The sequence below is a fragment of the Ciona intestinalis genome, chromosome 7 (assembly GCF_000224145.3).
Source record: "Ciona intestinalis chromosome 7, KH, whole genome shotgun sequence".
Lineage (NCBI taxonomy): Eukaryota > Metazoa > Chordata > Ascidiacea > Phlebobranchia > Cionidae > Ciona > Ciona intestinalis.
In genome coordinates, this window is record NC_020172.2 from 2,269,781 (window position 1) to 2,286,526 (window position 16,746).

A 16,746-nucleotide genomic window follows, 5' to 3' on the forward strand; every position below is an offset into this window, starting at 1 on the left:
AGACATATGAAATAAGCTGTAATACGTACATATGGTGGGTGTATAATCATAATGTTGCGCCATTTGTTTTGCTGATATATTATATATGTATAGGGATTTTGATTCACACATGAAATATAACTTGTTAATGTCCTTGTATTGTCATATACTTCTCAGTTACGCATAGGTAAGTATGCCACCCATAATTTATAATATTTGAACCACAAACATGACATTCAAACTCTTATTTCAATCCTTAACATTTAACTAACCTCTCTTCACAGAAGAGAAGGCTTAATAAATGTCAGGCCCATGAGCGATGGGCCTTGATAAGATTATTTACAGAATCTCCACCATTGCCTCAAGGGGATATAATAAGTAAGATGTACGAGGCCATGTGCAGGCGATGACGGTAAGCATCTAACTAAGTCGCCGGCTGATCTAATTAAATGTGTCTGCAGTAAGGCGCTGAAGCATTTGGCCTGCAGTCCTTGGTGCGAAAGGTCTATATAAAGTACGAATATATTTCATGAAACTCATTCAGTTGATATACGTTCTTGGAGTACTATCTGTTGCTGTGTAGTTAAACTATACAATTAGAAATAGTAGTAGACTAAACAAATTAAATAAAATGCTTTTCTGAATTTGATTCAGTTGGAATATGCTCTTGAAATACTACAGTTGTTGCAAGTTAAACAGATTAAATATATTTCGCAACTTTTAGTCGGTATTATTGAAAATAGTTGTAGCAAATTAAACAGTTTACGATTAATAAAAGTTGCATTAAATAAAAGTAGTAGGGTCTATCAAGATGACTTCGCTTTTAATGCAGTTTATTTTTAATGTGATCATACTCACATACTTTACAGTGAATGGGCAAGGTAAATAAGTAAACTATTGATTAAAAGTTTCATTACCTTTAATTCGTTAGGTTGTAAATCAATATTTTAAATTATAATCACGTACTGCGTCCCCGCTAATCTCTGATCAGTAATTATTTTTTAGTAAACCTTTCCTTGATTTAAATATCCTGTGTTGCATTTTTTACTTCCACATTTTCATTTATTAATTTCAAAGTTCTTCAAATGTAATATGATAATAGTTTTCAATTAATTGTATAGGCATATTTACTCGTAAAATTGAAAATTGTAAAAACTGCCAATTGTATTAGAATAACAAAATATTAATTTTAATTTGTCTCTTTGATTACTTTAATGAAGTTTAAGAAATGAAAAATAAAGAAAGCCACACAAAACTATTTAAATTATTAAAAAGTTAACATTCTGCATCAAAAAAATAACATTTTACAATATAATGAGTATTTATAGTTAGTTCTGTTTTCCAGGTTGTGGCAATGCTCCAACCATTGAAAATGCTCAGATAGCAACGCATGCAGGCCCTCATGTCAGGTTAAAAAACAATTTTTTGATTGTGACTGGTTGTATTATTTGCACCAAGATATCTTGCTTTAACTATTTTAATTTGAAATTTGTGACGTTTTACTTAAAGTTATTTGATATTCTTCTGAGGTGTGATAAAACATTACCCTGTCCAAGTCGATTTTAAATGTGCTTCTTTGTGTAATATATCATGCTTTTAGATTACCTTTTAATTTAAAAAATAAAATTCACTTTAATAATACTTTATATTCTGTGGAAACATAAGCTTGGCCAAATTGTCTCGAATAAAAACAAACACCACCTATTTTGTATGAGTAAAACAATAAACTGTGTATAGTTTGTTTAAAGTGACATATACTTTATCGTGGCAACAGTTTTGTATTTATATTATTCATATTCACCTTATGTTGTAAAAATTTAATCATTTTTGTGTAAATGTTCATTTTTGTGTAAATGAAGTACATTAATAAAATGTTGATTTTTCTCAGGTATGAGTGCATTCGAGGGTATTATGTGATCAATGGTACAAACACATTGCATTGTATCAATAACTCATGGGTTGGCATTCACCTCACATGTCTACGTAAGTAAAATCAATTTTTTATCACATGGAATCGATGAGCACAGTTGATAAGCGATTCAGGGTGTTCATGTCTAAAATAACACCTTTGAGTGGTAAAGAAATTCTATTCTATATGGATGAGGTCCTACGGCGATACACACAAGGGTGCTTTGGATTTATGCCTGATTTCCCCATTGCCCCAACACTTAAGAGTGCTACTATACAGATTTTATCATTTGTCAAAGTCTGTCACTTTTCATGATAATGTTAGAACGCATATAAGGAAAATATGTTCCGTTGTTATTTTTTAATAACTTATTTTAGTTATTCTTTCTTCATAAGTGTTAATGCTTCCAACAGTTTCTGATCCATGGTGTGAAGCAGTAAACACTGAATGTTGACACCTTATTATTACTTTTAACATTGATACGTGGGTGCTGTATTTTTCTCCTTTTTATAATATGAACATCTGGTTACCAGATGTGTGATTATGACTATTTTATATCTGAGGAAAAAACACCTATTTTTGAGTAATGGGCCAGCTCTGACTTATATTGAACTGGTTTAGGAAATGGCATATTAAACACTTTCTGGAACGCCTCAGAATAGAACCTTATTTATATAGAATAAAATCTTTAAAAAAATTGCTAACACAAAAGTCCTTAGAATCATACTGATTAGGGAAATGGGCAAATTCTGGCCGATATCTCTAGTTTCTGGCCACGGCTTTTTAACATAGAGTATATAGTTATTGGTAAAACATGTTAGATGTACTAATGTACACATTATTTTTCCACAGAGGGTTGCCCAAGACCTGATCCTGTGCAGTTTGCTTCCATTGATTTCTACAGAGACATTGAAGATGTGACACTTAATGCTACAAGCTCTTTCAATGGAGTCAGGAAAAGCATGACCGCTTATTACAAGTGTAATGAAGGTAAGAAATTCATATTGCTTTTATTGAAGATTTTTTGTATGCGTCTGCATAGAAATTTAAATAGGTGAAACCCTGTATAGAAATTTAAATAGGTGAAGGCATATTTAACCTTTTTAAGCTTCATGGTCTAAAAGTTACCTATATGCTACACCTTTATAGGTTTTAGTGACTACTAGACTATTTTTTTTGAAAACAATTATGATTCGAAAATCTGGGTAATTGTACATGCAAAAAGAAATGCTCAAATTACCTTCTGCAATTCAGTAACACAGACAGTTGCATGTCATTGGCTAATTGGCCTATTTAAGTTGACTGCATGGCTGTTTCAATCTGTCATCACCTAGTTAGCATTGTCATGTTGATAGTTCTTTCTATGTATACAGAGGAATAGGTATAACTTTAGGAGCATCTGAGCCAGGGTGACATAATACTCCAACTATTGAAACATGGTTGTAAATGTATGATTATGAACAAGATTTTAGGTTTAAAATAGCTTTCCCCCCGATGTATGATGTCTATACAAACAAGCAAGCTAAAATATAGCATTTGCTACTTTAAAGTGTAACTCGATAGTGTGTTTTAGTAGTGTCACCCCAGATTTTATTGTAAGTTCAAAAACATGACGCGTATCTACAAAGCTTTGCTGATGTGATTTACTTAAACTTTGCAGGTTATGACATGAGAGGTCAACGTAGGTCAAGGTCATGCCAAACAGATTTTACATGGACCGAAGTTCTTTTCCAATGCCACATCAAATCATGTCCTGCCCCTCCTATGATAGACCATGGGATTATAACAGGGGATAGCTTTAGATATGAAAGCTGGGTGACTTATACATGTGATCCTGGTAAGTTTTTTTTCTATTATTTGTTGACAATGAAATTTATGACCAAATTGGGTTGTTCTCTGTTTTGGTATCATTGAAATTGATAAAACAAATCAGTAATTTTCCTGTTTTCTAAATGAGAAATGTTGATATAACTTTGAAGCTCCATCTACATTTTGTCCAATTCCCATAAATTTGTGGCAGAAAAGTTAAATTCTATACTATTATAGTACTATGCCCCAATACTTTGTCATATAACACATGTTATGAGCAGAGGTTAAAGGCATTTGTCATCGACTTTAAGTTCTGTTTTGCATGTTACTGGCTTTTTAGTTAAATTTTAATGTTTGCTTTATTTTTGAAGCCGTTTGGATAATTTTATTATTAAAAAAATTCATATTTATAAAATTGACCCTAAATGTATGAGTAACTTTAGGGTTAAAGTGACAATAATATACATTTACTATTTATCTACAGGTTATTACACAGATGGTAGTGGCAGACGTCCTGTGAATATTCAATGTATTGAAAGGAATGGAAACATGCAATGGCAAACACCACCACCTGTTTGTAAATGTAAGTAATTTGTGCCAACTGTGACCTAAATTCCAGGTTTATGCTGTACTATGCTGAAGTAGAATCTATTTAAATTAAAAAAAATTTTTTTTTAAACATTGATATTTTTACTGCTATAGGTATCAGATGTAAATTTAATGTAGATTTAACAATTTTTTGGCAGACAAATAGTCTTTAATCAGAACTGTGTTAATTTTTTTGCTTTGAGATAATTTCTCCGAAAATATGTTGTCTGGTAGCATAGCAGCAAATTGCTATAATGGTTGTGTAATTGTCATATTTATTATAATTATTTATGTTAATTGATCTATGCGGGCCGTATATTAGTTGCTAGTCCCCTATGAATTGTAGACTCCATATTTTAATAACTTTTCTGTTACTGTATCCATGTTTGAAGAGTGTTAATTAAGAGGAAGTGTATTGTACTGTAATGGTATAATCATCTAAAAATAAGCATTAAGAGCAGTTTTCTACTGTTTGATGTTATGCCAAGTATGAAAAGTAACAGAATATTTGTATGTAATCTTTTTCAGTAATGGAATAAAAAAAAATTAAATGCAGTTACCACTATTTGACATTATGTACAATAACAAAGGTAACAGAATATTTTTTCAGTAATCTGCAGTCCAAGAAATGCACTTGGAGTTGAACTTGGGCGTACCTGCATGAGTGCTTGTGAAACTGACAGCGATTGCTCTGTTCACTTAGAAAGCTGTATTTGTGACGGTCTATGTGGTTTCTCATGCATCAACCCAGGTTAGTTAAATGAATAGAACTTATTCTCATGTGGTAGGCAACAATCGTTCTAACGCAGGTGTTCCTTTCCACACATCTTGTGTCCCTTTAAAAGACCACTTATGTATTTTTATGGTTGATTTCCTTTTGATGGCCATTTTTTTATTTTATTTTCGAAACTTCCAAATTTTCTGGAGTATTTTCTAAATTTTTCTATTACACCACAGTCAAATGGCGTTTGTTGTTTTCGCCAAGTAAAACACAAAGAAGCACTTATTTGAAAAAAATTAATGTCCGAAATCTTCAAATTTTTAGTAGCATGTCCTAAACTTTTCCATTACGCTACAGTCACATGACGTTTGTTATTTTCACTAAGTAAAGTACAAAGCAGTTATTTGACATTCTTATCCCGCCATTATATAGCCTGAAGGCATGGTAGTCTAGCCACAAACATCCTATCTATTTAATGCATACCCACTTTAAATGTACTCCTTGTTGAATGTTTAAGGGTAACAAACAAAAACCAAATCCAAGAAATTGTGTTTCATGCATTATATTCTTTTCATTAAGAATTTATTTAGAATTCATGTAGATTGTAGAATCTGTGAATAGGAAACTAATGATGTCACTTTTTCAAAATTATGTATTTTGTAGCACCTTATTCTGGCTGGTATTTCATTACAAAAATCGTCTGACTTAATTAGCACTAGATTAGAATCAGATTCACAGCATTTATCACAGTTACTGAATATGTCTGGTTAGAGACTGTTATTTATTTATATGTTTTAATTCTAATATTTCAGATTCTATTTGTCAAATACCCGGACAACTGGCTAATGGAACAACCAGCTATTCAACAATCAACTATAACAGCACTGTTCTGTAAGTTATGGCTCTGCATTTATTTAAAATTCATTATATATATATTTCTGTATAATTTTTTTACTATTTAATTTTGTGCTAAATTGATTAAAGCTATCAACTTAGTTAAGGTGACATAAATGTAACACATTTATCCTCGCGTAGCAGAGAAACAGCTATCGTTAAGTCATAGGTTTTTTATTCTTACCAGCTAAAATCAAGTTACCACATGATATAAATCAAATAATACAAAATCAGAAATAAATAATTAATTTGTTAAGACTTTTCATGTCACCCTAAACACCCCTATTATTACCCCGTACTGCTAAGGTACGAATGCTTTCCTGGGTATGTGATGGCAAGCGGTGATGCCGTTCGTAAATGTCGATCAGATTCAGTGTGGAGTGGAGCAATGCCCACTTGTGTTCGTAAGTCATGTTTCTTTTTATTGCAGGCAACACCTATTGTGAAAAGTTTACAAATTAGTAACTTTATTTACATCAATTTTAAACAGTTTTCCTGTACAAAAATTATGCTTTAGAGATGTAGGCATATAGTTTTAATTTTTTTTTACATTAATTAAACATTAATTTTAATTTTTAAACATTTATTTTTTACAGGATTATTTTTCACTCTTTTTTTAGGTATTTTAAATATTTTTGTTGCTTAGGTGGTTGTGGACAGCCTGTTCCTTTGGAAAATGGAGGAATCCCTATTGGAGATGCAGTCGGATATTTGGTTAATGATGTGGTCAAATACACTTGCCCCGCTGGTATATAGCATGTGTTGCATCATTTATATTGTTATACAAATTAAACATTGAGTATATTCTCCGAAATTAATGTGCCAACTTTGGCCTAACTCACGACTTGCCCATTCTACATTAAACAATATAGCTATTCCACCAAATAAGTGTTCTACAACAGTTATTTAGTAATGGGCGAACTTTAGCCTTAATAGCATGCCTCTTGGTGTGCTCTGATATTAATTATTTAGTAGAAAAAAATATTACTTTTTCTTGAAAACTTTAAACCACTTTGTTAAACTCAGAAATCCGACAAATTCACCCACACAGTTTTAGTATTTACAAATACATTTCAAAGGTTTCAGTCCAACTGGTCCATCCAACATAGCAGTATGTGGTTCCAACTTCCAATGGACCACCCCTAACCTTAGGTGCGTGCAAGGCAACTGTGGTCCTCCAGAAGTGCCAGAACACGGCCACACTCAACAATCAAGTGACACTGGTGGCTCAAACCTTCTGTTTAACCAAACTGCATACTTTAGCTGTGATCCAGGTAACTATAAAAATAAAACACTGTTCCAATAGAATTAATGCTGCTGTCAATATAAATAACAATAGTCAATAGTATAATGGGGACACTGATATTAAAAAACCTGTTAAAATGTAAACTATTTGTCTATGTATTATATTATGCCTGGTTGCAACAACAGTAGAAAAGCAATCACCATCCAATATCAGTGTCACCATTATATTGTTACTTTAAATATTGATAGCAGCAATGGCAGCATTAATTCTATTCTAACACATGTTGTAATTCAAATCTTTAACCATTTCCTATTGTCCATAAAACAAATAGATTTATTTGTTTCTCATATGTCTAACAAATTAAAAAAATAACTTTCTAAACAAATTAAATTTTAAAATTTCATTTCCTTTAAAATCGTTAGTGCCAAGCAATGGTTTAACTTTATTGCCAGTTTACTGTTGACATTTTATGACCCTCGTAATGTTTTTGCTTCAGGTTATGTTTTGAATGGCACAGCAAATATTTCATGTACTTCCAACTCATTTGGTGTCCAGTTTCACCCTCCAAATCTTCCATTATGCGAGCGTAAGTTAGTTCAGCTTATAGACATGTATGTGTTCTGTGAGTGACTTATCTATGGTTGCCACTCTCATGCTAAAAATGTTGTGATACTGTAAGGTTTATGGGTCTATGGGAAAGACACTTAGTAATTACTGATTGTTTGTAGCCCCCTAAGTGCCAGGGTACCCTGCAATGTCTTAACTAAATTTCAGGCCTCATGATGTGTCATGCTGTAGAACCTTACCCACATAGATTAGAAATAAGAGAGAAATATCTTTTTTCAGGTGGTTGCACACAACCTTTGCCAGTTACATTAGAAGGAACAGAAGCAACAACTGATGCCGTGGGTTCAGGATTCGCTGTTGGTTCCATTGTAACTTACCAATGCAGCATCGGACATTACATACACGGTGCGGGTTCTAGACAATGCTCTGTGCATTTTAACTGGACAGAACCTGGATTCCTATGCTTGAAGATGTCATGTGATGTCCCAGTTGTTCCAGTTAATGGTTCAGTATCAGGAGCATCTTACTTGTTCAATGATAGTATACAATTTTCTTGCGACACCGGTAATTCTGATTTTCATTCAATTTAGTATAATTGTTTGCTACACGAGTGTACAAGAATTCTGAAAGAGATCTTTTGGCAATTTTTTGTTTTTAAATTGCAAGGTTTTGTTTAACATACAGTGCGACATCATGAGGGTATCCCGTTATGGGTATATGTAGATGTGTTCTTGTACATTTAGTGGTATACCCCAATGATTTTTTTATTTCTTTAAGTTACAGTTAAAAAATAGCTAGAAGATCTGTTCAAAATTATAACATGCCTGTCAGCAAGAGCATATATTAGCATAAAGTTATAAAAATTGAAACTTTCTCACAGGTTTTACAATGCAAGGTAGTGAAGGTGCAAACTGTGTATGGAACTCAACAGGTGTTATGTGGGATTCAAAAGCCCCTGTTTGTAATCGTAAGTTTTATCCTCTCTCTAATTTCGTTAGTTTTATTTCATTTTTTTTGTGAACTTTAAGAAGGAAAAAATGATTTTTAGGTGAAAATTTATAGTACCTTGTAAATAATTTTCAAAAACTGTTCTAAACTTTAAAAAAGTAAAATTTAAAGTGAAAATTTATAATAATAAAATTCTCAATAACAAGAAACCAAAAAATTCAATCTCGCACAAAATTGATTTATATTTCCACTCCACCACAGAAATAAAAAAGAGTAGAACGCGCAACTGCCCAAAACCATGATATATTCTTTTTTCTATTCACGTGACCGCCAACTCCGTCCCCATTTCGCTGGGTCTCCATTGTAAAAGATAGGCGCACAGTAATTTTAGGAGGTTTTAGGTGTTTATTTTAAAAACTACACTAACTATTCCAGTTTATTAGGCCAGTTTAGTATTTGGTAGGTTAACGCTTACACTTTAGCGCTTGTTTAGGAAAATTAATTATTTTATAAATTTAATTAAAAACGTTCAGACAAACGGTTTGTTAGAAATATATATATATTTGGAAATAGTTATTTTTCTCCATAAACTTAAATTAAGTCAAAAAACGAAGAAAAACTACATAAAACAATGGCTTCCATTGACTACTATAGTAAACGGGAACGAGTCGTGAAACAGAGAGAGTGTATCATGCTCTCTCCTTTACCCACATTAGAGATGCGCGTTCTATTCTTTTTTATTTCTGTGGTTTCCACCTATAACCACAAAAGGAAAATGTAAAACCGCAATGTCATTGTGTAGACTGTACGCCATGCTTGTAGCTACAGCTACTCTGTTGATTAATTTCTGTTTACTTGCCCACGGCACCTGTGGTTATTGATTACCAATGTTTCAAAGCAATCACAACAACTCTAATGATAAACAGTGTACTTGATTGCTCCAACTTGCAAAACAACTTTAAATGATTAAAACACGACACACATTGTATTGAATAAATAGTATTTGGTAATTGTCTATAAAATTGTATATATTTTGGTATGGTATATAAAAAGTTTAAACATTTAGGGACTTTTTTAAAATTTAATCTGTAACGTTAGTATAACATGTAATCAACAATATACTTGTCTTTACAGCATAACGCTTTATGTTGTACATTGTATTTTACTCTAATAATGATTATATAGGCAGGACCATAGCAAAGTTCAAATAGTTAAATTTTACTACCGCAACATTGCTTGTCCAACATAAGCCTATTATTTTACTAAATCATTTCATATAATTGACATGCCTTTATATTACACAGTACATATACCTACTGTATATCTCAGTTCAAATATATTGTATTGATTGATAGGTTTATGTACCCCTTCAGAGTTTGTATTTTACTACTACTATATTGTTTTCCCAACATAATCCTAACCAACTACATGATCTCAACATAATTTGCAGGTCTTTTATATTTCACATTACTGACTGTATATCTCGTACAGTTCAAATTCCAATATATATAGGTTTGTATTTCATTACCTCTCAATGCAGGCTGTGTTTGAATCATTGTTATAAATAGTCTCCTTGCAGCTGTGGCGTGTTCACCTCCCATGCCCCCTGTCAATGGCAGTGTAGAAAATGGAGAAGAATTCATCTACCTTGATGAAGTCACTTATTCCTGCGACTTTGGTTTCGAACTTGTAGAGGAAGAACCTGTTACAAGGACCTGCCTGGCAAATGGTACTTGGGGAGATACACCAGTTTGTGAAGGTATTATTGCAATATATATTTTTCATACCTTGCTATCCAGATATAGTAATACTTGGTTATTTTTTATTCAAACAGTTTAAAATATATATAAATACCAAATAAATAATATAAGTGTGATGTCATTCGCAAGGCACTTCCATGTCTATACTTTTCTCTTGTCCTAATGTTTAATACACCATCAATGAGCCTCAAAAGTTACTTTAATTGATATGGTTTGCAATTAACTCTTTTCTAAGACTATTTATGATATTGCCATTTAAAAATTCACTTAAAATCATATTGCATGGACATTATGTGATGAAAAATGCAAAATTTAATATAACATGTTTATTGTGTTAACCAAGTCACATCTGCCTGTAACTCTTAACACTTGAGGAGCCAAAATGGTTTATATTACATGATGTTCAGTAGCAGAAATAACACATATGATTACCATTGAAAAATTTCATTTAAATTTATATATCATTGCAATTATGATATAAACTGCACTTGTAAATGACTATCCACCAGTTCAACTTATCATAAAGTCAACTCTATCACATATTGCCTTAAGTAGTTTACTTAACTTGCCAAACTGGTTTCACTCAAATTTGACCTTAACCCAGTCCTATCTTTTGCTTACGGCTAACATCATCAATTTGAATATGGAGACTTTAGGTTAAATTACTAAACTAAGAGAATCATATATTTCTTAAATACTATGACAAAAATATTTGCTTAAGTTATGTTTACCATTGTCATACTGACTTTTTTATTTTGCCGTTTATTTGTTTTTTATCAATTAAACAATCTTTGTTATTAAAAACGATTGAAAAATGCTTGATTTTTGAATTCCGAGCATTTTTTCTGAATTCTGATACACATTTTTTTCCAGTTGTTTATGATTGCAACTTTGACGATCCCACTTTACCTACATGTGGATATGTCAATCAAGGTTGGACAAGACAAAGTGCTATTGTTAATGGAACAGGTAACATTATTACATCATAAACAAAATAAATAGAAAATATTAGGCCCTTTTTCTGTAAGAAGTGCGACCATGAAAACTCACTGTTTTGTTTATGAAAAATAAAAAATGCCATTTTTTCTTTGTTATACAGAAATTTATCTTTTGTAGCGCTAATATCATTGTTAATAGTTTTACATACATGAAGTCTCATCCTATGACAGACACACCATGCTACAATAAAGCTTATGTTTATTATTTACCAAAAAAGCAGTTCAAAATTGAAAGTACATTATTGGTATTCAATTAATTAAAATGAATCCGTGAATTAATATTCTATTTAAATAAGATACTAGTAGTGTCATTTTAGGCAAGAAATATATTCTAACAGAATAAAGTTCAAAAGGCTTGTCTTATACTGTTAAAGTTGTATATATAATAAGTTTAAGTTCTGACAATTTTGTTCAAATTTTCAGAACAAAGCTTTGTGATTGGTATTGCTGCTTTCAGTAATGCTATTATGACATCACAAGCATACGGTCCAACCAATGAGAGCGCTTGTTTATCGTTTAAATATCGACAATCAAACAATATGGTTGGAGGGGAGAGCATTAAGTTAATGCTTAAAGCGATGGTATTAAAGTAAGTATTTCTGTAATGGTTGAACTGTATGCTACTTTCATAGGAATACTTTTTTCCATTTTTTGGTTTAGTTAAAAAAAAAAAGCTATTCGAATACAAAGTAATTGTATTATTGCAAATATTGTTTGTAACCCATATAACCATGGATGAATAGTCATACGAGAAAGGGGGGAAATTTAAATATAATAGCAAATCGATTGGATTCTTTGCAATCTGGGTTTAACCTGTCTTTCAACTACATTCTAATAAACTTAAAATCTTTTTTTTATTTCAAAACGTCTGAAATATCCCTGCAAACATTATTTTCTGCCATTCAGGCATATATGTTGTGTCAATGTTGTTTTAGCAAATACAGTGCATCATTTCGCCTATATTTGCCATGTAATTGCTTTATTTAAATTTTGTATTCACTTTTAGGTTTTTTTTAAGTTCTTATTTAGGTTAAAAATATTTTTTTCTACTTTAAGTTCGACACAAAGTGAGTTGTGGGGAAGCTCAATCTTTCCAATGGAATGGAAGGAAGTCTTCGTTACCATTCAACCTGTGGATGTCAAGTCTAAATGGTCGTTCGAATACTCTGGTTCAGGATATTCACTTTTAGATGATATCTACCTTGACAAAAGTGGTGAATGCGGTAAGTAGTAAACAATAAACATGTTATTACATTTTATAATTTAAAATTATAGTTTATAGATTGTTTCCAGATTTTAAAACATATATATATATATGTATAAAAACTCCAGGTTTTACTTTTGTTAGTTTTTTTTTATATTATTTTTAACATATGGTTTTGTAACATAATTCCAATGTGTTTAAATATATTTCATTGTTTTTTGTTGCAGCTTTATATAAAGAATTATATAGTTCCACCATAGCTTGTTTTATACATTATGCTTAAAATTTGCCAATTAAATCATTGCTTTTAACCTCACGGTTTGAGTTCTATTTGCTGTGTGTGGTTTTACCCATTTTATATTCATTCATACCCATTTAAACAACACACTTGCATAAGCTGCATATACAATTTTATTTTAAATGAAAGTCTTGCTTTATATTTTTACAAAGTAAATCTTTGAAATTTCTGCTAAGAATTTGAAATTAAATCAAGTATTATTTCTTTATGGGCTTATAGGCCGTTTCAGCCTAAATCCCAGGTCCTCTGACAGGCCTGGCCCCATCATATGACTTCACCCATACAGTATAGGGATATTTATTCTTATACGAAAAATTTCAAACCCTTTTTAACATGCTTCTCAATAATTGATATCATTACTCACATTTGAGCATGCACCATTACCATTCAGACTTCCCCACTGAACCTACAACCACTATGTTAGCAACTGAACCAACAACAACTCAATGTAAGTTTGCACCCCATGTTTGATAACCAGAAAAATGGTGCAATGGGTGAAATAATGCAAGAATACAAAAGTTCTGCAAAAGTGATGTGCAGGTGCATGGTGTTCTAACATGATCTAACAATACTGCTTGCAAAGGTGTCTGTATTTTGAAAAATCAGTTTTTTTTAATACTAGTGTGCTATATATATAGACCATACCCCATTTTATTACCTGTGTGATTTATGCTCCAAATTAATATTACCAAATTACTTATTCTATGTCTATTTATACCAAGACTTTTGCATTCCCTGCATACCCATGTTAGGTGCCTATGACTTACAGTAAAACCATTACAGTAAAGGGTTTTGTTAAAATGTATTATATGCACGGTTGGATTTTGATATAAATTGAGTTTACCAAAATGCTATTCTAGTAGTTGTAACACAAAACCCATATTGCAATAAATTGCTTTATTATCTGAATTAACTTATAGATCCAGAAGTAGGTCTTGGAAATCGAGCCTGAATTTATAAATAAATATAATATAGAAGTATTACACTAACTGACTAAATATATTGCATTTGCATACTTTATAGTTCAAGCTCGCTGTCGGTGCTTACCATGCATGTGTCACTAACAGGCTGTTAAAAACTGGTTTTACAGCGAGCATAAGCAATAGGTATATACTGTTTAATTTATATGAATACGTAATAGTTAAGTTCAAAATTTATTGCTTTGGTGTGCAGTGCATGTTTGTATATATATACACCAATAGGTAATCACCTAAACCCTCAAAAATTGGTTAAAATAGTCCATTTTTGTAACAAAAATTATATTTTTTTACCTGTGTGTTACTGTGCTATTTTTCATATATTTAGAACTGTTTTATTTGGTAACTTATCTTAACCAGTATTTGTAACTAAAAAACTATATAAAAAAATTAAGTTAAATTGTAACAAGATGTTCGAATAATATTTGTGTCGCAATTTCCCATATCCTGATTTAACTTAAACTTGGTTTTGTAAAAAAATGTGTTTGTAAGTTTTTGCTCTTTTGATGGTCTGTTTTTACTTTGTATGTGAGTGTGACTACAAAATATAACATTATTTACCTCTTCGTTAGCGATAAAAATAATATTAATTAAAACAACATGGAGTTTTTTGCCAAGCTTTTATCTGACACTTTTCCCAAAGCACTGTACTTTTTACCCTTATCATTTTTACCGACTGTCATTTTGCAGCTAATTTTCTTTCTTTGTGGTTTTATTCAATTTGGTATTCACTATTGTATTCGAGGAGATAAATAAAGCTTAAGTTGTTAAATAAACAAATAAAATATAACCTTTTTTTCTTTATTTTTTTTTACTTTTTTTATCAAATTATTTATTTTTAAAGCTGAAGTTGCAATTGAACCAACGACTGCCATGCCCAGAGTGGTTCAAACCACTGCAGGAGCTGCACAGCTTCGTCTATCATCTCTTGCAGCTCTTATTTGCTTTATCTGTCTCCTAATGAAGATGTAATACAAAACATGAACACCTAGCAACAGGAATTAAGATAAAACAATATACTGTATACAATAAGTACATTTTTTCGCTTTGCTGTTTATCAAGCCTTGCTGTTGAATATAATACTCATACTATTTCTATACCCATGGTGTACAGAGAATAGTTTTCAGGTATATAGTTTGTAGCCTCTATGCCTTACTTTTAAATGAGATTTTGGTTATCATTGGTTGCACTGTTTATCCTGAAATAAACTTATTTTTCTGGAACAAAGGGCGTTTAATTTTTTGCAGATTAAAACTTCAAATGGATTAGTTAAAACTGGAAATAAAACAGCAAGTTTTCATTGTTTAAATATTTAAAAGGGCGGTTGGTTTCATGAGGTACCAACAAAGTCGCGTACTTCGTATAATTCATAAGATTGTGGTATACTACTCAGCCACAGTGTGTGTTGTGTATATAAGAGATAAATGTCAGATGTCGTCAAATTATCAGCCATATTAAAAGAAATTAAAAAATCCACAAAAAATAATCACCTACAAAGTAACATATACTTGGTAACTGGTAAGCTGGCGCGAGGTGTTTAAAGACCGGTGTTATAACCACTGTCGTTTTCCGGCCATGCGAGGATAAAGTAAGTTACATTCATTCATTTATTCATTCATACTAGCCTAACTATGAAAAGAAAAGAGAATGAAAACATGACCTACCTTATTCCACCAGACTATGCGTAGTGTGTTTTTTATAACATTAACAAATCGAACGATATGCACACACTAATAAATGCACCAAAAGTTTAACAACGCAAAAAAATTACACTACGTTAAACCGCTATGCATCTAAATTCCACGCTTGATTACACGCCGCTGTTTCGCAATTCTGGTGGAATGCGTGGTATATTTTACAGTGGTGAGGTGAAACTTGCAGGTATTTTTCCGCTTTGTGGTACCCACGCGTTTCGCCGTAGGCCATTCTCCATTTACGCCTACATATCACATGATCAGCTGTTCATAACAGACGTTTTGCTTTCACGTGGTTTGTATAATAACGTAAAAAGGAATCATCAATCATGAGTTGTCGGCGTCACACGTTCTCAAGAGAAAAGCTCGGTTTTGTTCTGTCTCAAACCGTATTGTTACACCGCTTTTGTTTTCATTGCCTCGCCTTACGCAATCTTTTTTGTCCAGCATACGACTCAACGTATTGAATAGTAACCATGGCGAGGATGACAGTGGATGTAGTAACTTAATACGACTCCGCGGCCTATATAAGAAGGCACCTATATGCACTAGGGTCATTCTAGCGTCGGGTCGCGCACGAGAACAGCCGAAATAAAACAGCTGATATTTTAATTCAGCATTGAGCAGCAGGCTTACAGTAGTGATATGACTCCGTGTATTAAGAGACTACTAAATAAAACGATAAATTGGAATAAAAGCACTATCTTATTCCAACCTATATGTTTGTATATAAAATGTTATACACCAGTTAAGCGGTATGAGGGTAATCGCTAACTTTTGATAGCAATGGAAACATCGCATTTCAACGGACCAAGAACTGCGCTTAGCAACACACGTTTCAATGAGGCTCGCTTATACGCCTGAAAAATGTAATTGTAATCAACGAAACACATTCGCCGCTGCAAACAGAGCCAAATTAATTGAACAATCGAATGGAACGGCAAGTAGACATCCATGGTCCACTATGAGTATGTTTCAGTGGGCCATATGAACCAGCAGCAAGCATACTAGGTTTTAGTCGCAGTATTCGATAGTTGAAGTTATTGTTAGGACGAACATAAAGTTTGGCCAGATTACATAACACACTTATGTGTTTTTTCTGTTACAATAGAGAAAGTTAGAACGATATGGGGGAGACGGGAGGTAACCCAACG

General features: G+C 32.2%; 2 protein-coding genes across 3 annotated transcripts in view; both read left to right on the forward strand.

The window, feature by feature from the left end:
* On the forward strand, window positions 1-15,125 carry LOC100183983 (CUB and sushi domain-containing protein 3-like). 2 transcript variants are annotated; one of them, XM_002123972.5, is made up of 20 exons: window positions 1-860; window positions 1,325-1,388; window positions 1,868-1,962; window positions 2,741-2,878; window positions 3,549-3,725; window positions 4,182-4,280; window positions 4,896-5,036; window positions 5,819-5,897; window positions 6,207-6,304; window positions 6,547-6,648; window positions 6,980-7,174; window positions 7,643-7,732; window positions 7,993-8,277; window positions 8,594-8,680; window positions 10,241-10,420; window positions 11,295-11,390; window positions 11,843-12,008; window positions 12,476-12,642; window positions 13,313-13,369; window positions 14,743-15,125. In XM_002123972.5, the coding sequence occupies exons 1-20, from the start codon at window positions 791-793 to the stop codon at window positions 14,868-14,870; spliced, it is 2,514 nt and encodes an 837-aa protein (XP_002124008.1). In that variant the 5' UTR covers window positions 1-790; the 3' UTR covers window positions 14,871-15,125. The 2 variants fall into 2 exon arrangements, with proteins under 2 accessions (XP_002124008.1, XP_018667953.1); XM_018812408.2 differs by lacking the exon at window positions 13,313-13,369 and having other exon boundaries at window positions 14,743-15,117.
* The window catches only part of LOC100181612 (sushi, von Willebrand factor type A, EGF and pentraxin domain-containing protein 1), a 22,626-nt gene continuing 17,576 nt past the window's right edge, over window positions 11,697-16,746 (forward strand). Inside the window, exon 1 of the mRNA XM_026835229.1 lies at window positions 11,697-11,715. The gene's annotated coding sequence lies outside the window, so the exon portion shown is untranslated. The remainder of the gene's footprint in view (window positions 11,716-16,746) is intronic.

Bases quoted from the DNA above. Each gene is read 5' to 3' on its own strand.
- LOC100183983 (XM_002123972.5), top strand. From the start codon at position 791: ATGACTTCGCTTTTAATGCAGTTTATTTTTAATGTGATCATACTCACA. The intron at 3,726-4,181 runs GTAAGTTTTTTT...ATTTATCTACAG, and splicing joins GACTTATACATGTGATCCTG to GTTATTACACAGATGGTAGT. The intron at 7,733-7,992 runs GTAAGTTAGTTC...ATCTTTTTTCAG, and splicing joins AAATCTTCCATTATGCGAGC to GTGGTTGCACACAACCTTTG.